This window comes from Populus euphratica, unplaced genomic scaffold (assembly GCF_000495115.2).
Source record: "Populus euphratica unplaced genomic scaffold, PopEup_1.0 scaffold2.1, whole genome shotgun sequence".
In the NCBI taxonomy this organism is placed as follows: Eukaryota; Viridiplantae; Streptophyta; class Magnoliopsida; order Malpighiales; family Salicaceae; genus Populus; species Populus euphratica.
The window spans coordinates 5,467,396-5,486,129 of NW_011499846.1; the positions used below are offsets into that span (position 1 = coordinate 5,467,396).

The 18,734-nt window shown below is 34.5% G+C and overlaps 3 protein-coding genes and 1 long non-coding RNA gene across 10 annotated transcripts; 2 read left to right on the forward strand and 2 right to left on the reverse strand.

Annotated features, from left to right (window-relative positions):
* The first annotated feature begins 5,450 nt into the window (after positions 1 to 5,450).
* Positions 5,451 to 7,171, forward strand: LOC105134795 (uncharacterized). The gene is made up of 2 exons (XM_011039343.1): positions 5,451 to 5,891; positions 6,501 to 7,171. The coding sequence occupies exons 1-2, from the start codon at positions 5,670 to 5,672 to the stop codon at positions 6,993 to 6,995; spliced, it is 717 nt and encodes a 238-aa protein (XP_011037645.1). The 5' UTR covers positions 5,451 to 5,669; the 3' UTR covers positions 6,996 to 7,171.
* A 2,369-nt stretch (positions 7,172 to 9,540) lies between these two features.
* On the forward strand, positions 9,541 to 10,188 carry LOC105134802 (uncharacterized). Its single transcript, XR_844072.1, has 3 exons — positions 9,541 to 9,772; positions 9,916 to 9,994; positions 10,105 to 10,188. It is a non-coding gene; the product is annotated as an uncharacterized LOC105134802 (long non-coding RNA).
* Positions 10,189 to 11,121: 933 nt separating this feature from the next.
* Positions 11,122 to 11,959, reverse strand: LOC105134808 (arabinogalactan peptide 20). The gene is made up of 2 exons (XM_011039360.1): positions 11,642 to 11,959; positions 11,122 to 11,366 (listed from the first exon to the last, which is right to left on the reverse strand). The coding sequence occupies exons 1-2, from the start codon at positions 11,766 to 11,768 to the stop codon at positions 11,263 to 11,265; spliced, it is 231 nt and encodes a 76-aa protein (XP_011037662.1). The 5' UTR covers positions 11,769 to 11,959; the 3' UTR covers positions 11,122 to 11,262.
* A 1,135-nt stretch (positions 11,960 to 13,094) lies between these two features.
* On the reverse strand, positions 13,095 to 18,431 carry LOC105134817 (tubulin gamma-1 chain). 7 transcript variants are annotated; one of them, XR_844089.1, is made up of 14 exons: positions 18,054 to 18,431; positions 17,639 to 17,839; positions 17,364 to 17,475; positions 16,567 to 16,967; positions 16,211 to 16,264; positions 16,032 to 16,136; positions 15,531 to 15,605; positions 15,370 to 15,414; positions 15,035 to 15,163; positions 14,642 to 14,746; positions 14,490 to 14,566; positions 14,067 to 14,106; positions 13,291 to 13,445; positions 13,095 to 13,260 (listed from the first exon to the last, which is right to left on the reverse strand). XR_844089.1 is itself a non-coding variant. In XM_011039398.1 (13 exons), the coding sequence occupies exons 1-11, from the start codon at positions 18,180 to 18,182 to the stop codon at positions 14,498 to 14,500; spliced, it is 1,425 nt and encodes a 474-aa protein (XP_011037700.1). In that variant the 5' UTR covers positions 18,183 to 18,431; the 3' UTR covers positions 13,095 to 13,200; positions 14,067 to 14,106; positions 14,490 to 14,497. The 7 variants fall into 7 exon arrangements, 4 of the variants coding, with proteins under 4 accessions (XP_011037700.1, XP_011037692.1, XP_011037684.1 ...); XR_844083.1 differs by lacking the exons at positions 13,095 to 13,260; positions 13,291 to 13,445 and adding exons at positions 13,514 to 13,788; positions 13,901 to 13,963; XM_011039398.1 differs by lacking the exon at positions 13,291 to 13,445 and having other exon boundaries at positions 13,095 to 13,200.
* Between the last annotated feature and the right edge of the window lie 303 nt (positions 18,432 to 18,734).

Below are 18,734 nucleotides of genomic sequence, written 5' to 3' on the forward strand. Positions count from 1 at the left end.
TAATCAACCCATAATTATCTTTCAAATTCTGCCCTAGACTCGGAAGTCCGTACAGATTAAAAAAACCCTTCCCCGCATATGGTAACGATCAAACATCGCCGGACGATGAGCTTGTTCTGGGTTTATTTATTGTGCCTAAAGGAGGCATTATACACGTGTTAAATGTTCTTCTATAAGCCAAAAACAAAAAAGAAAAAAAAAGAAAGAAAACAGAATCGTCCTGCGAGTGTGATTTTTAATTTGAAAGTTAGATATGAAACTCGATAGCAAGAGCAATTGATGGACTATGGAGCAAAATAATCAGATGGCAGGGAGGGAAGTTGGAGCTAACTTCAAGGGAATCTTGAATACTCCATCAGTCGAAAAGGATGTGGGCACGCATAGCAATCAAGAAGCTCCCAAAGAAGAAAGAAACGGTCCCACTAACAGAGTTAGCAGTTTACACGTGATTTGTAGATAGCTGGCAATCAGAGGTGGTCGGAACGAAAAGTCAGTTAATATAGTTAATTAGAATGTATAGCATGGATACTGTAATGTGTAATTCCGGGAGTGGCAGGTAGTATGAATTGACATTTCTACGAAGTTTTACATAACTTCTTCTCTTTATTATCTTCTGATTCTCTCTCTCTCTTTTTTTTCTAAACTTTCTTTTCTTCTCAAACTAATCCCTGGTGTTAAGGAAGGTTGATGACAGACAGGCACAGCCATGTACAGTATTCCTGTTTCAAGAATTCAAATGGCTAGACAGAAAGGATCCACTACGAGAAACAAAAGAATGGGCAAGGAAAATAAAGAAGAGAAAACTTAAAAGTGGGAGAAACATAATATCGACAACCATCGCAAAGAAGCTCGATATCCTTTTGACCCTGCAGGGAAGGCCGCATGTATTAGCATGAGGATTTTCTAACAGTGAAACTAACTTGGATCCATTATAAAAGAAAGTTTTAAATAAGCACTCGGATTAATCCTCTGGACATTCTCGCGTGGGTGTGGGGACAGGAGAATTTCTTGCTGTGAATAATCATCATTTGCATGGAAATCATGGTTAAAAAAGAAGGTACCGAAGGAAAAGTTATATTAACAAAAAAAAAAAAACCACCCTAAAAAACGTGGGATTTTTACTGTATTCGTCACCCCTATTCAAGAGTAGTGCTCCTTTTTTTTCTTATCTTTGATTTTCTTTTCTATCAACGTTGTTTTTCCAAAAAAAAAAAAACTATTATTTAATATTAAATTTATTTTGTTATTAAATTATTTTATTTTCATGACACATGAATATCGTGTTTATCCGATTAACCCGGTTAATTTACATATTTCATCATTCAACATTATATATAACATAATCGATTTATTTTGATTTGCTCTCTATAGTGTTATTTGAGTTCATGATAAAAAAAAACATATTTAATAGGTTAACCCGGGTTAAATTAAATTGTTTTTTTACGAGATTATCATGCTTTCATTACTCGGGTTATGAGTTTGATAGATTAACTTAAGTTATTTTTAATATTTATTTAATCTCATTGTTCAATATTGAGCTAATTAAGAATTGAATTTTGTTATTTATTTCAATTTGTTTTCTATAGGGTTATCTTGATCCTTGTGACCCGGGTTGCGGGTTTAACATGTTAACTTGGCTCTCTTTTCAAAGTCCTTTCTTTATTTGAGTTTTGTTTTTCAATTTCTTGATTCAACATTAGATTGATAGAAAATGAAGCTTTATAATTTGATTTGATTTGTTTTCTATAAAGTTATCATATTCTGTTAATATGAGTTATAGATTTGACATGTTAACCAAATTGATCCAAGTCAATTCAATATATTATTATTTTAATGTTAAAAAATAATATCATTTTGAATTTATTTTAGTTAAACTATTTTTTATAGGTTGTTTGTGTTGTTTTTATGTCCACAAATTCAACCGAGTCATGACAACTATCACACGATTTAATTTTTTTAACTAGAAAAAAAGTTGTTTGTGTTGTTTTTGTGTCCACAAATTCAACTGAGTCATATCAAGATAACTATTACACGATTTAATTTTTTTAACTAGAAAAAAATATCAATAATATCTAAATATTTATTTTTATATTTTAAAAAAAACTTTATCCGACATGCCACCCATTGCTTAGCAAAAATACTCAAACTATCACACTGATTGTAACGAATGGATGAGGGGTAAGAAAGTTAATACACTCTCTTGTTTTGAGAATTCTATTTGTTTTGAGAATTCTATTAGATTTTTTTTCATGTATTAATTAAGAAAGATATGTTAAAATTGTGTGAACTTATACATTTTTTTTATTATATTTATTAAAAATTAAATTAATGTTGTTGAACATAGAAAGTTATGAGAGTTCAATTTTGAGAGTGAGTTAAAATAGCAAAATCTGGTATTCAGTTTTTTAACTTTCAGACAAAAGATATATATTTTAAGATATCAAAAGAATAACACTCAGCAAACATGAGTTGTCGTGTATGTTAAAATCCAAGTGACCCTAAAATATTCCTTTCGTTTATTTAATTTTTTATTGTTTGTTTTGGTTTTGATGATAAAGGTATTTTTAGCCAATTACAGTGTACCAAGACTCTTTTTTTTTTTTCAAATTAGATTTCAAGAGGCGACCATCTACTCTTTAATTTAATGGTAGTATTAATAAACCTATCGTAAGATTTCAATATTAGGGGTGACTTGAGGATAAAACTCATTTAACAATCAAATTAAGGCTATAAAAGTTCCGTACGTTGAATTCTAAGCAACTCAAAGCATGCATGCATGTAAATAGTATAGTTGCTAAATTCAATTCTACATGAACAATCGATCCAATTTAAATTAATCTTTCAAACTAGTTTGGAAGTTCATCCTATCAAATTCAATCAATTCTCGGTGAGACTTTACCACATCATTTTTTTGCGTCCAAAACAAAGCATTTTCATTTAAAAAAGCTAAAATGATATAGTTTTGAGATCAATTTCACAAATCTACGACTTGAGCCTTATGCCGGATACGTAGCAGACATCATAAGGGCATTTCACTAAGTGATGCGTAAAGAAGTGGATAGCTGCCCTAATTAATGAACTCTTTAATTTCACGTGATCACAAGTCGAAAAAGTTTATGCATAATAATCAAATCTTACCTAGGTATATACTCATATGTAAAATTGGCTTGATGATCATGCAAATTTGTTTTTATTTATTTCAAGTCAAGAGATGCTGCCCTAGTACTCATCATGCCTCAAAACACTAGAGAAAGGAAAGGAAAGGAAAAAAAAAAGAACCACAACATGGCAACAAGCAACAATTAAAAACAGAACCACAACATGGCAACAAGCAACAATTTCTGCTCATTTGCATGTTTCCAAACAACTACGAGGCAATAAACAAATTGCAGATTAACCAACTAATCATAGATAATACAAAAAATCAAAAGCACGCACGTATCAAGTACTGTCAGAACTGCAAAAGGACTTGGTGTTAAGAATGTGAGATTGATGATAACTATATAAAAAAAGAGTGCAGAAAATTGTTTCTCGTAGTGAATTTGCAGCTACAACAGGTAGCATATTGAATAATATTCTATTTTCCTCATTTTGTTTAAGCACATTGGCTACTATTCTATTTTCCTCATTTTGTTTAAGCATTCTATGCCCTTGCTGATTTGCAATGAAAATTTTCACATGTGGTGGATTTGGGGCCTTTTTAAACCAACAAGGTAATGGTGGTTTTTCAGCCTTTTCTAGCAATGCCGGAGGTAGCCAGCAAGGAATTGGTGGTTTCTCTGCTTTTGGTGGTGGATGCTTCGCTGGAGATAAGGAAGACGATGGATGTGGGGTGTTTATGCATGGTTGCTAGACAATAGTGGCCTTCGGGAAAGAAAGAAAATGAGAAAATGGGTGGTGAGGACGGCTAGGGTGGAAGAGAAGCAGACATGTATTTTCTTAAAAAAAGAAAAAAGAAAAAAAAATTTATGACAATTTTATAATTCTGTAGTTTTAACAATTACAGGGCTATTGAGTTATTGAATTAAATATAATCATAATTTTATAAATAATTCAATCTTTTTTATTGGCTTTTTTGCACAGATGCATGGAGATATAAAGTCCCTTGTAAATTTCAGGATATAAATTATATTTTTTTTTTAAAATAAATATAAAATAAAAAAATAATAAAAATAAAAATGATCAAGGTAATTTTTTAATTTTATTTTATTTCAAGTTAGGTAGGGATTTTTTTTAAAATAATAAAATAGAAGACACGAATTTATATTTTATAAATGTGTGTTTGGTATTGTAGTATAGGCCTATAGGTGGTTTTTGTATAAATGTTTCATGGGGAAATATATTAAAATATTTTTTTATCTTATTAATTTTTATATTATCACATTAAAATTCTTTGAAAGAATAAAAAATATTATTTTGATATATTTATTTTTATGTTTAAAAAATACTTTTGAAAATTTTTAAATATTATTTTTGTAATTATTTTGAATAATTTTAATATATTGATATCAAATATAAATTTTTAAATAAAAAATATTTTAAAAAAATAATCACGGTAACATCTAATACTATCTTTTAAAATTCAAATGAGTAAACTGAGCAAGACGCGAATTATTGGCGTCGTCTCAATTTGGGCCTAGTCAATTTTCAGAAGCAGCCCATGGGCGTGGTGTTTTCAATGACTCTAAAGTCCGCTTTCCTTGTGGTTGTGGTCCCGCTATTGGTCATCGGCTTGTCCGGTTGCCAAGATCCAAGGATTAGCGTTCCGTCCATCTTCGTCGTTTGGGAATGACAACAATTATCCCGTGAAGTTACTGGAGCTGGTTATGTATATGATTAATCTCAAGAATTTGTCCAGAAATGTTAGTAATGATAAATTAAGAATCCAAGCCTTATGGCGTTGCGAAGAGCTAGTTACTGCTAAAGATAATCTTGCGGAGATTAAAACGTAAAGGGAGAGAGTAGGTAATAAGATTTCATAATTTTCTGTCAATGAAGTGCAGCCCATCCCATTTTGTCATGAGTTTGCTTCTAGCTTTATAGGGTTGGACCCCTTTTTTACCCTTTGATTTTCGAGTGATCGCAGTAACCTTCTCAGTAATAGATGCCAGTGTTTCAAATCTTTGAAAAGAACAATGTTATGGATGATCTTCGGGTTAAATGATGAGGGATCGATGATGGCACGCCATAATTTTAGCATGCTCCTGCTGCTGACACTCCGTGATCTCCAATGAACAATTCGCACTGCCACAGCAAATTTCTTGGCTAATGGTCCTTCGGCCCTAACCAACCATCCATATATATATATATATATATATATGTAATGGTGCATATGCAAATGATGACACAGATGCATTGCTTTGGCGCCATGTGCTGGAAAGCAAGGTTGTGGGGTATAAACAACTAAGCCTCTCGCTTACAAACAAACTTCTCTTTAAAGCAAACCCACGCGAAAAAAGAAGAGAAGGAAAAGGAACAGTATGATCCGTTTCGTTTCGATAAGAAACCAAATCGCCAACCATACAAAAAGTAGGAAGAGGCCTGCCTTCCAGTTTCCATTCCCACCACAGACCTAATAAAACCAAAGCCGGCAAAGTCTGAAAAGTGTTAGTGAGCATTGCTGGAAGAACTAAAAGAGAAGGTTTTAATTGCTCTGCTGTTCCTCTTCGATGGAATTAAGGAGGGACCTGCAGACTCTCATTGAGAGAGCATGGGGTTTGCATGACGGGCTCGCTGAGGAAATCAAAAACATTAACAGCTACTTCTGCAGGTTCTGTTCAGAAAATGGTCGTTATTATAGCATAGTGGAGACCCCATTTCAGGAGAAGGAAGGATTGATTGCCATTAAGGATTCATTAAAGGAAGTAAGGAACGTGCTTATGATTTTACAGGTACGTTGACCATTCTTTTCCTCTACTTATTTCGAGATAGCTAGCTCAGAATTAGCGTGCTGAAATTAGTCTTGCAGATAGTTTCATTTGGATTTATCAGATTTTGACATTACAGTCACATGTTAGAGACATTGCGCCTCGAATCAACGAGTACTTAAATGAAAATTCTTTGGTAATTAATATTGATAGTTGTATATACAGCACACAAGTCCTCTGGCATTCTTCATATATAGTAGTTCTACATTGCACGTTACTTAACAGTAACAGCTTGAACTACTATTGAAAAATTGTTAGCCAGGCAGACCAGGGTCCCATAAATAAAGGCGCAGTCTTTCAAAAACCAGATTCTACTCGATAATTTCTAGTTTATTTCGAACTTGAAGTACTGCACAAGAAATAAACATAGAGAGTACATAATTGATTTTCAGGCTCCGACTACGTCAAGGTACTGAGATCGAATACTGATGGAAATTTCTTGATGTAATGAACTGCAAAGTAGCGTTACTTGTATTCCCATAGTGGAAATCACAAAATGTCAGCGGGCAACTCTATATCCTTTTCTCATGAAGTTGCTAGGCTTACCTTCCTTCCCGTAATACCATTATGCAGAGATTACGATCATGGCAACCGATTGATAGGCAAGGGGCAATTACACGATTAGAAGGAAGCTGGTTAATTCTCATAGAAAAGGTGGCACAATATCAAGGAAGACCACTTGCTGTGGTGGAAGAATTGAACGCCTGTTTTAGCAATGGAAAGACTGTTTGTGACTGGAAGTTGAGTGAGAAAAGGAAGATCAACGGTGATGGTTCCAATGTTCAAGAGGAAAAGAGGACGGCAACTGCAGGTTTTGTTGTTTGTTGGATTAGAATGTTATTCAACCAGTGGAGGTGGCAAAAAGCTATTGGAGTTGCAGCAAAACTGATCTTGGTTTCAGCTAGCGTTTCATCTACAGTAAAATTCTGCCATGGCAGGCTAAATTGCTGCAGTTCACAAAGGAAAGTTGTTTCATTGGTTGAACCAGTATATTCAAGAACAAAAGAGAACAGTACGGCATTATCCCCCTCAAACAGTCCTCTAGATGTTTTTTATGGCAGGGGATGATTTTATTATGCTTAATTCGGTTAACCACTACTCGATTCAACCTCGATAGTATATGATTTTATCTACTCAGAATCGAACAGAAAGTAAAACTTCGTATAGGATCAATTTCATGGATCACGTTGTTGTGCTTATTGCACATCCCACTTTTATGCATTCTGAAATTGCTTTACTCCTTTAGCACCTTGTTCTTTACACGTAATTAACTCTGTGTTTCTTTTCACTGCTAAATAAAGCAAAAAGAAAAAGAAAACAGCGGAAACTTTAGTCCATAGACAATTAGAAACACAGACCTCCATAAAAATAATTAAATATTGAATATTGAACGGCAATTACGTCGGCCAAACAAATCACGCAACAGCAATCAGAATGCAACATCCTCTCTTTCTCTACTAGGTTAGGGAATCAAACATGTTTTTAGGGAATTTCCACTAAGCCAGGAGTTCAGTTGGGGAGAAGAAAGGTGGCTATATCTTGGATAAATTAGAAAATAAGAACACAAAATCAAAACAATTGAAGAATTAACATAGAAGCAAAACGTTCGTGTGAAATAATATATTTTTATTTTATCATGTTTATAAAATAGTAATATTTAGAAAATGTCATGTTTTTAAAGTATAACAAGATGAAACTTAAATTTTTTGATTCAATAGGTCGATATTTTATAATGGCTAGTGAAACCGGTTAACCAATTCTAAAAATAATTAAAAAAATTTTAAAATTATTAAAATTTAAATAGCTCAACAAGATTTTTAATATTTAAAGATCCAACAGTCATGGTAGAAATGCCATAACTAATATTGAGAAAATAATTTTCAGAAATTCTTGTAAAAATTTGAGTGTAATTCAATGACTAAATAAAAAATTATGATCATTTTAAACTATTATTCTAGTATGATGTGATTATACATTTTTTTAAGTTTAGATCTATCCTACTAGTCTATAAATATATCTGTTAGGTCATCTAATTAATCTATTTGAAGCATATTTTTATTTAGTTATGATAAACTCACATTTGACCACTCAAAATCACATATTATTATAAGTCTGACTATATTATAGATATTAAAAAATAAAAAATAATTACTGTGTAAACAATAATTTTTTAAGATTTTAACCAGAGTCTATTTTTTGTCTACAAATTGGATAAAAATTTATAATTTTATCTCATAAATATATTTAGAAAAAAATTCATTAAATCATAGTTTTTGTGTAAAATAATTGATTAATTTTTTCAATTAAATATAATCAATTGAGCTAGATAATTAGTGTTTCACCTAATCATATGATAGTGTGAGAAGATTTATTATTTTACTACAAAAAAATTTAAATAAATTTAAATGATATTATTTTTTATAATTTTTTTTTTAAGAGCTATGCTAATTTTTAAAAATGTCCGTATTTCTGGAGACCAGCTTGCTTCCAAGAGCGGAATGTAATGATTTGCATTTTATTTTCTGGGCTAAACGGTGATCTCCTTGTACGGACCGAACCAATACCAAGTCCAGATTGTCAAAGAATTCCTGGTCACCTTCTATAGTGCAGTCCACTAATGCGGCTTTGTGAGCCAGTCATTTTCTATTTTTATGGTCTCTACACCTCACAACCATAAATAGTTGTCATCGACTCAGGACTCGTCTGAAAAAAGAAGAAGAAGAAGAAGAAGAGATATTATTGGATGAATCTAGGTATATTATTTTTTATTAAAACAGTATTACTTAAATATTTCATAAGGAGACATGTTTAAAACAAGTTTAACTAACCGCCGCCCTTTCTTATAACCAATTGCCCCTCCGTTTTCCCTTCCATTCATTGCAAACCCCAACTTAATTTCCCTAGTAAATAAAAATCAAGGCATTCTACACCACCAAGCTTGACTTGCAAAAATTATATAATATGGATAATAAATAAAATTTAGACTAGAAAGACAATACAAAGTGGAGCAAATGGTGGTGGGATCATAACTGTCGGGAAATTATTTTTTTTAACACAATATGAAAAATATAATATAAATTTAGATTGTAAAAAATAAATCATAAAATTGTAATAATTAATACAAATAATAATCAATTATATCAATAAAAATATGATGCACTTATTTTTGTATGATAAAACCCTATCATGCAAGATCTAGAAAAAAAAAAATTGGCTCATAAGACATTAAAAACATATATGTTTTAACAACTATGTTTTTTTATTGGCCAACATTAGTCATAATATTCCATTTTAGTTAATTTAATATTATTTTATCTTAATAAATAATATATTACTTTTAGATATTAATATGTTTTTTATAAATATTATTATATTTTTTTTAAGTTTCAGGTATTATTTGTTGCATATAATGAATCTCAACAAGTTGATTAATAATGAATTATAAATTTTGTAAGAATCAAGCAATTCAAAATATATATATTTTTTCACCTTAAAGTGTTTTTTATTAAGTCATATCTTATAAAAGTTATAAGATTTGCTATAAAGAAATCATAATCCTATAAATTAGAGAATGAAATGTTACTTTTGTATGTAGAGATATTACCAATTTTAACAATGGAGAGCTTGCCTTCATGGATAAATGCAGCAGCAACATGAAGAGTTGATATTGAAGAAATCGACAACAGCTACTCTCGAAAGAAGGTAGTAATATTCTTATGATTAACATTGAGGAATCAAAATCAGTCCCATCAGATTTTGAATTAGGTTTTGGAAGCAGAGCTTTCGCTGCAGCTGGTGCCGCTGTTCTCTCCGCCGTCATTGTTAATCCTCTCGATGTCGCCAAGGTGCCTAATTTTCTATTTCAGTTCCTCCAATTCTTCCTTTTATTTTTTTTAATTACCACTCATTTCTTCATTTTTTTAATTAAATCTTCTTTTGTGAGTGATAATGTTTTAATTGATGATTTATTCATTATGTATTTTCGTAGACAAGGTTGCAAGCTCAGGCAGCAAGAGTTCCTTACCAAGGTCTTTCTATGTGAATCGGCGCGTTTTGAATCGAATACGGTATGCTCATTGCTGCTATTTTATTGTAATTGGCTTTAATGAGAAAATCAGGAGCCTGATAAATAGCATATTGAACAGTGTTAATTTCTGATCTAAAATTGTTATTCCAGATGTTTCCTGACGTGAAAAGCACCATAGGCACCTGCAGAGAGCATCATCTGTGGGATAGTTTCGCAGGAACGATCAGATGTAAAAACTTCAAATTTGAACTAAGTGGTCCGATCATTTTTGTTCTGTTTCCCTTGTCCATTGTCCATTGTCCATTCCCGCTGACTAGAATGCTCCACGTCTACAATCAATTCTTGCCTTTGAATTTTCGTGGCAGCAATTATGTCGTACAATCTGCTTGGACTGTCATATGGCCAATTTTCCATTTCTTTATTTCATTTATGCGAAATATTCAATTAATTCCATGATTTATCTGAGGTTATTTGGAGAAGGTGGTGATAGATGTCTGCCCGGAACACACTTGCCTGATATCCATGCTCCACTTGTGCATGAGCCAGATAGTCAAAGCCGAAGAAGAACAATTGCTGATTGAAATCTTTTCAACTGGTAAGTGTTCTAGATATTAGCTTGCTAGCTTCCTTGTAGAACAGGGGGAAGTGAAGGGACTGTTTGCAAGAGCTGGTTCCCGCGTTTCTCGGCATTGATTCTGTTCGTCAATTGAGAATGTTGCGATTCGCATTTGCAAGAAACGTTGGCATGCGTGATTGCAGCGTAGCGTACGACATTGATTGTCTTGTCTTTACGAAAAAAGAAAGGAAAAAAAAAGGTAAAGAGTCATCCTCTCGCTCCAGGGTAGCCACAGAGTATAAGAATTAGACTCCCCTTCTTAGGGCCTGGGAATCCCGGGAGAGATTTTTATTCACACAACAATCATTTCTAGTGATGCAACTATGCCTTGATTTGTTTTATTGTTTTTGTCCTCTTTTAACAATTACCGGCATGTGATCGTACGGGCAAAAAGATTTGGAGAGAAGGTTACCCAATTAAACAAGTTTTTAACGCATAATAATATGGGATGGATTGCCCGATGAGGGGGTTCCTTAGGGCCACTCACCACGGTCTAATATCAACGGAGTAGAGTAGTATTTACATTTTAGAGACCAAAATGAAAGCTTTAATAAAAACGCAACTTCGAGAAAAAAATAAAATTGAATCAATCTTTTGATAACCAATGCCGCCACCACAATCAATCACTCATAAGAAATTCCTTCTGAAACCAGGTAAGTGAGCACTATCCATCTCTACAAGTCCTAGAAAATTCAAAAGAAAGTGTAGGATGAAGCATCCAGCGGGTGAATCAGGTATGTGAGCACCAGAGCCACAAGCATCAGCAGGTATGCGATTCCTTGGTCGATTGAAGTCCCTGCAAAAACATTAAGCAAAATCTATTAAAAAAATAAATTCAAAGAGAGCTGCTATCACGCTTAATTAATGGAAAACACCTCCCTGTTTAGGTTTTAAATGGACCATCTAAGAGAATCTCTGGCATTTACGAGAATCTCTCCCCAAGGGGATTCAAAAGAAGAATCTAAAAGAAGAGGGGAGGGTAGCAAGGAAACTACAATGGCTTTCGTAGTTTTGAATCTAAGCAGAAAGAATCCACAAAAATCAAAGCCAACGGAGAGAAGAGGAGATTACCATCGCTGGTAGGTGCAGGGGCGGGAGCAGGAGACTGGGCCTCAACAGAAGGGGAGACAACAGCCAAAATAAGAGAAGCAACGGCCAAAACGGCAATAAAAGCCTTGAATGAAGCACAAACTGCCATTGCTATGCTTTTTAACTCTTAAGATCTAAGAAAAAAGCAGAGAGATCTAGCTACTACTAGCTTCGCAAAGAGAGGTAGAACAGAAATAAGAACAATGTGCTCGTCTTTGCGAGAGAGAGATGGGGGGAGGATAAGGAGAGAATAGAGGGAGGAGTGTATAAATACAAGAAGGCTCGGTGAATGTGCGAGAGAGAGAGGAAAGAGGGAAGCCACTATTTGGTAATTAGAGTCAGAATTGGCACGTCGCAGTGTTTACTATTGAGAGCAGTGAGTGCGGGGTCCATAGAAATTGAGGGTATCTATCTTTCTTTTAAGATTTGGCTTTGCTTACAATGCGCCATGTGACGGTCGGACCTTCCTCCTCCTCCTTTTTTTTTTTTTTAACAGCCTGTCAGTCGAGTTGTCGCTTGACCCTTTTGTTTGTGTCACCTCACCTCACCCCACCTCACCTTCTGTCGTTTTTGTAACGGACTTAACGGCTAATTTCTTCAACTTTGTATAATATATATATATATCTGTAAAATTTGATTTGTAACGTTGGTGAGGCATCCGAGGGGTTTTTTGATACCGACATGTGGTTGCGTGGAAATTTGAATTTGAGATATGACTTTGAAATTAGGATTGAAAAATTACTTTTAAAACTAGCGAATCTCAATAGCTAATAATAATTGACAACAGATTTGTATTCGATCTGACAATCGTAAATTTGAAAATTCTGACAAGGATATTAATTACCTATGGGTGGATTACTTATATATGAAATTGAAACCGAAAAAACTTGAATGCATGTGGGAAGAATCCAACATTCGAAGACTACAATTAAATGGAAAACAATGTTTTTTGTTTTTTCACATGGATTAACACTGAAAGGAAGGGAATTGACTGGCTTATTCGGAACCATGCCCGTATGTGGTTAAAGAAGCGCTAAGCTAATAGTGCCACACAAATTTGTGGGTGGCAAACCGTAGAGGTGGCTTCGAACTAAACTCAAGCGGCTGAATGTCTACTGAAATGTAATGCTAAATCGAACTTGTATAATTTTCATCTCACGAGCACATCCATCCAGTGAGAGAGTTTCTTAGCGAAACATTTCAAATGATGATTTTTGCATTCGTTAAGCCACAGTCCTCGGGGAAAAAATGAAGCAATTGGGGAGCCAAATGACGGTTTTCATGATTTTAGCAACTCGTTCAGGTTGTCTTTCCTGGCCACATCTGCTCTGTCACTCTCACCTTTGCCCGCAAGGCGATTCCAGATGAGAACGGGCTGGGAGCCAGAAATTCAAATTCAAAATGCTCTCACTAAATGGTTCTGCACAACTTGCGCTATCAAGAAAAAAGCCCATAGATGTCCATGGATGATGACCTTGAGGTATTCTCAATTTTTATGTTGAGTCAACAGCAATAATGTCAAGCAGGATATTCTCACCTCCCTAGGAAATATGAAGGAGATGGTTACATAAATAAATAAAAAATTATCGTGTTAGTATATCCTGTTTTAAATGCTCTGCTTGCAAGCAAACAAACTTAGAATCAGCCCAAAATACAAGGCAAATTTTTCCAGTCTGGTAGCTGCAATTAATCATCAAACATCTGTTTTCCCTTCTTCTACCCATCCTATGCTAGTCATATATGCACAGGTTGAAGAAAGCAAACACAATTCATGGGTAAGTTGTAACTCGGGTGATTCAAAATCACATGAAATAAACCACCATAACAACACATGCAATGGATTCAGACAGCACGGAACACCAAACACCAAATCTGGAATTTTGACACCACAAGATAAATTTCATGATTTATACAAACCGTACAGGACAATCACAACGCCACCCAGCAGCATGGATAACCATCAAATCAATAAACACTGTTGGACCATTACCAACCTACCATGTGGACGGGACCACAGAAAACGCTTCACATGCCATGTTTTGAGATATTACACAAAAAAGGGTGTGATAAATCACGAAAATAATTTTACTTGTCAATACTACAAATTTAGTCCCGAATAGAATTAACACCTGCAAAGCATCAAAGACATCCAAGCAGGAAATCTCATTATCTGACTGCAAATGTAGTCTCTGTCCTCTAGGTTCCAGGAAATTTAGTAATAATTGGAAGATAATGAAAAACCTGATCCAACAAAACTCAAAATCTGCAAGGTGTGGGTTGGGATTCCTTTTCTTTTTTTGAAGACTAACAAAATCAAACACCCAAGCAATCGACACACCACGAAAATCACCAATCTTCACACCCAAAAAAAAAGATCTCAAACCATAAATTTGTCATATTTACTTACAATCAGTTTTCAACTGTGCTTTCAGCATCATAACTACAATCTGCAAATGAGTAAAATTCAAAACTAGTCACCTTTTTGCAGAAAGGAAACAGAGACAGGAATACAAGATACAGGGATCCGAGAACAAAATAAGACACAAACAACTCACTCAATGTGAAACTACCACAAGCTAACAGGACCTTCCAATCTATTTAGCATAAACATTCATAAAGATGCTATTTTGCAGCCTGCAGTCTCATACATGCTAAAGTTACAAAAACACGCTTCAGAAAGGCATTCTATGTAGAAAAAATTAGCAAAAAACTCCAACTGAACTATACGTCGGATAAAATTCAGCTCGCTGAAGTAATTCTCAATGAGAGGAAACACAAATAGAACCTATAATTATAGCAATTACCAAGAAGCATAAACTTTTTAACTTACTTGGTAATTCAAATTGCCAATTTTGGATCCACTGTTCCTTTAGCATTACCTTCTTCTGTTAAAAGGTTGTCCGGATCCTGCAATATAACATAAAATCAGCAGCATAAAGATAAGAAGTAATCTGGGGAAAGTCAGGGCCAGTAGTCATATACCTCCATTCCCCATTTTATGTAATCTGGGGACTCACAGGCTTTGTATTCATCAACTAAACTCTCAATTATGTCCCGTGATTCATCAAATTCAGAAAGATCATTGTCCTGAAAAAACATTTTGCAACAGATAATAAAAAAGCAGTGTACAAAGCTAGTGCACCTTATCTCGAAGCATTCTACACTCCAGCCAAAAAGGGCTAGTGGAGATTAACAAAATCATGTTGCTGATCTGAAATGGAGCATTGTGAACAATAAAACCGTAATGTTTCTGATCGAAAAGATGGGTTCCTTTTTCATGATTACTAGCTGAAGATAAAACAGGGACTGTATAGTATAATCCATGTATTGACAACTGACCAGAGGCATGTGAGAAACATGAGGAAGGCAACTTACAGCAAACATTGGAAATTTTCGATAGTTATCAAGAAAAGCTTGCTTTTTTCTCAGCTTCTCATACTGGCTCAAACATTTGCTGAAGAGGTGGCGGATGCTAGTGTGGCTTGCTAGCATAAGCCCACTTACCTACAAATGCAGTTTGCTCATTTATTCTTTCACAAAATTTGCATAACATTCTAGTTACACTAAACATTGCATGAGAAATTCAACATCTTCAAAATTGACATATGAAACTGAATAACATAATCTCTAGAAAGATTTATGTTTTTCGTAAGATTCTAATGAAAAATAAACCAAAACAGAGAAAGTAAGGGCACAGATTTTGTTCCTACCCTGTGCGCAGTTTGAACATAAGGAGACTTTCTAGACAAAGCAACCTTCAAAAAGAAAAAGAAAAAATATAACATGAGTAGATATTATAATCTGATTAGACGAGGAAAAGAGTAAATGGAATGAAGAAAAAGGTTTTATTCACTGTACTATAGGAAAAGACCTGTATACTTGCAGGGCCCCACTCAATAAAGTTAACAAGCTTCCTTTCACGAATCCTCTGCAAACTTTCATGAACCTGATAAAGGAGCAGGCAATGCAATATAGATGAATTTACTTGTGTGCAAAAAGAAAAAACTGCTTGCGCTTATGATATGCAAAAAACCATCTCTATTAATAGCAGCCTCTCCATGTAATGATATGCAAAACCATGTAACAGGCACAAAGAGACCCTAGACAAAGCTAAAAGATAAAACAGGATCAACACACTGACACTATAGCTGGGCTGACCTAACAAAAAGCCAACTTACTGAAACTAAAGTATCACATAACTAAAGCCAAATTATGAGGCAGTTATGGAGAGAGAAAATGGAAGCAGCTAAGGGTTGACTTCCCAAATGTGCTGCCCTCATGGTGATTAACTTAACAAGTTCATTCATCTTTTCAAGCAGTCTTCTACAGTAAGAGACTTCTAACAGGTTCATAAACTATAAGAAAGTATTACCTGAGTAGGGTCCACTTCACCCTGAATAATATTCAATATCGAAATGTATTTTGCTTGACTAGCTTCTTTTGTTCGTGCATAAGAGGAAACCATGATATTCTTGGTCTGAAAAAAAAAAAAAGGGTCAGTTTGATACCTAACTACACTTTGGTTAAACAAAAAGGAATGAAATTTCTCACCTGCAGAAGTCTTCTCATAACATCCAGTACAGTAGTTTTACGAATCACGTTAGCCTGCCATGAGATTATTTGCATCAGATCATCAGCAAATCCTCCTTTAAGAGCATAAGCATGCCAAGTGAAAATATATAAAGAAATGACAAACCAAAATAATATAATTTGATGGAGTTGCTAATTGGTGTATCTGAAATAATCCAACTATGTCTCGACAAAATCCATCAAACTACTGAAGAGATTCTAATAATCTATTAACTGAGACTCATTTTTTACATAATCAATTATAAGACTACTAATGAAACAGTATTGTTATCGAACAAATTAAATAAAATCATAAAGAAATCAAGTTTGAATCTTACCTGACGCTCCACTGTGAGCGGTGTATATCCAGTCATGAGAAAATGACATCTTGGTGTTGGAATTAAAGATGCAAGAAGACCAACCAAGTCATTGTTCATATATCCTGGATACCGCAGGGTAGTTGTGCTAGCAGACATAACAGTAGATACCAAAGAGTTTGTTTGAGCAAATGTGGGAGTTGACAAATGTAGGCGCTCAACAGCAATTCTATTCAGTGCAGTATTGTCCAGAACAACAACACAATCTGCATTTAGAGTCAGTCGCTTGAGTGTTAAAAGTGAGTTATAGGGTTGGACTACCACATCACTTGTCTCCATCTGGTTAGGAAATACACTGTATGTCTGGACCAGCTTTTTGCTATAGCGATCATTTAAAGTCTCCAGCAGATACGAGCCCATACCTTCAAAACATAATGCAGACACTCAAGAAGTAAGCAAACCAGAAACCAAGAGCTCTATCTGGGTTCCATCATATATTAGCAACAATAAGTTGACATATTGTGCAGCCATTTTGATTATGTGCCAGTGGCCACAATATTATCAAGTACGATTCACAAATTATCTATTATAAACCAAGAGCAATCTAACTTTGAACCAATCTACGCTTACCAGAACTGTGTTAATTCAAGTGTTCAAATCATGACCACTTGTCAAATTCTAACAAAAAATATCGGTAATATAGTTTGTGTGAGAATACTACACAAATGCATCAAAACTTCAGAACTACACAAATGCATCAACACTCCAGAACTTTAATAGACAAGAAAAGGCAATGGCAAATTGACAAGTAAAGCAACCTGAGCCTGTTCCTCCAGCAATTGAATGGCATAGAACAAAACCCTCAAGACTATCACTTCCATCTGCCTCTCTATCAATCATGTCCATTATATCCTCTTCAACACCCTTTCCCTGACCGGTAACAAATAAAGAAAACAGAAATCATACAAAAATCAGTCGATAACAATAAGAACCTAATTGCCAAACTCTAAGAAAGGTAAGAACATTTTTACCCTGAATATCCCAAAAGAAAGAAATCAAATTATCTAGCACATGGGACAGCCAGGCAACAAACCTGATGATATCCACTAGCCCAATTATTTCCTGCACCACCACCATGATCCGAAACAAAGATGTTCTCATGATTGTAAAGATTACGATATTCACTGTTTTGAATTCCATTGATGACCCTGGGCTCCAAATCAATTAGTAAAGCTCGTGGTATGTAGTGCTGATCATCCGCTTGGTAGAAAAACACATCTTTCCTATCACCTCCCTGAATCACACCAAATTCAACAAATAGACATTGATCGAAATCCTATTACTACTATCATCTTAGAGTTCACAGATTATATATTTTTATTTTACATTTCCAAATAAACAGCAGAAAAAGGAAAACAATAAAAAGAAGACAGTTAAATTCCCTGATTTAGGTCAAGACAATAGAATACAATCTTTCAAAAGATAAAGAGTGAGAATAGAAGACCTACCTGAGTAGCGAAATCTTCGAGAATGCCATCTTTGTTGATGCCGTGTTCGAGGCAAAGCTGTTTCCAGAACTCCATACCGATCTGGTTCCCGCATTGTCCTACTTGCAGCGTGATTATTTCTCTCGGCATTTTTACTCTCTTTTTCTTATTTTCTCGGGAAAATTAGGGTTTTGGGATCGACGGGGAGAGAGATGGAAATGTGAGAGATGAATCTGGCGCGGAGAGGATTTTGAAAAGATGCAATAAAAAAAATCAGGGAAAAAGGGAATCCCCGAAATTTTGGTTTTGCGTGCGCTTAATATCAATGCTTTTATACACTGAAGTGAAGCAGCAACTCCCTCGCTGGACTGCCGGCCAGGAGCGGATGCTAATGTGCGTCCTATGCGTAGCATAAGCTCAAGGGCCTGGTTCACTGTATGGGCTTAATACCATGGGGTTTTTTAGCTAATTTTGATTGGGCCTGAGCAGGTTTCATTTGTGTTTTAAACGTATATTTGTTTTTGTTGTTGCGTTTAATGGTAGAATTCATTACTAAAAGCAGTAATAAAAACATGAATTTACTATTTTTACTCTTGTATTTTTTGCTATAAAGGGTTGTATCCCACGGCAAACACAAAAGCAAAAAAATTGAGTAACCTTGTTTGGGCTATTCCTCTTATCGAAATTAATAAATTTTTTATC

Bases quoted from the DNA above. Each gene is read 5' to 3' on its own strand.
- LOC105134795 (XM_011039343.1), top strand. From the start codon at position 5,670: ATGGAATTAAGGAGGGACCTGCAGACTCTCATTGAGAGAGCATGGGGT. The intron at 5,892-6,500 runs GTACGTTGACCA...ACCATTATGCAG, and splicing joins ACGTGCTTATGATTTTACAG to AGATTACGATCATGGCAACC.
- LOC105134808 (XM_011039360.1), bottom strand. From the start codon at position 11,768: ATGGCAGTTTGTGCTTCATTCAAGGCTTTTATTGCCGTTTTGGCCGTT. The intron at 11,367-11,641 runs GTAATCTCCTCT...ATGTTTTTGCAG, and splicing joins CCCTGCACCTACCAGCGATG to GGACTTCAATCGACCAAGGA.
- LOC105134817 (XM_011039398.1), bottom strand. From the start codon at position 18,182: ATGCCGAGAGAAATAATCACGCTGCAAGTAGGACAATGCGGGAACCAG. The intron at 17,840-18,053 runs GTAGGTCTTCTA...GGTGTGATTCAG, and splicing joins TCGAAGATTTCGCTACTCAG to GGAGGTGATAGGAAAGATGT. The intron at 14,747-15,034 runs GTAAGTTGCCTT...ATGTTTTTTCAG, and splicing joins GAAAATTTCCAATGTTTGCT to GACAATGATCTTTCTGAATT.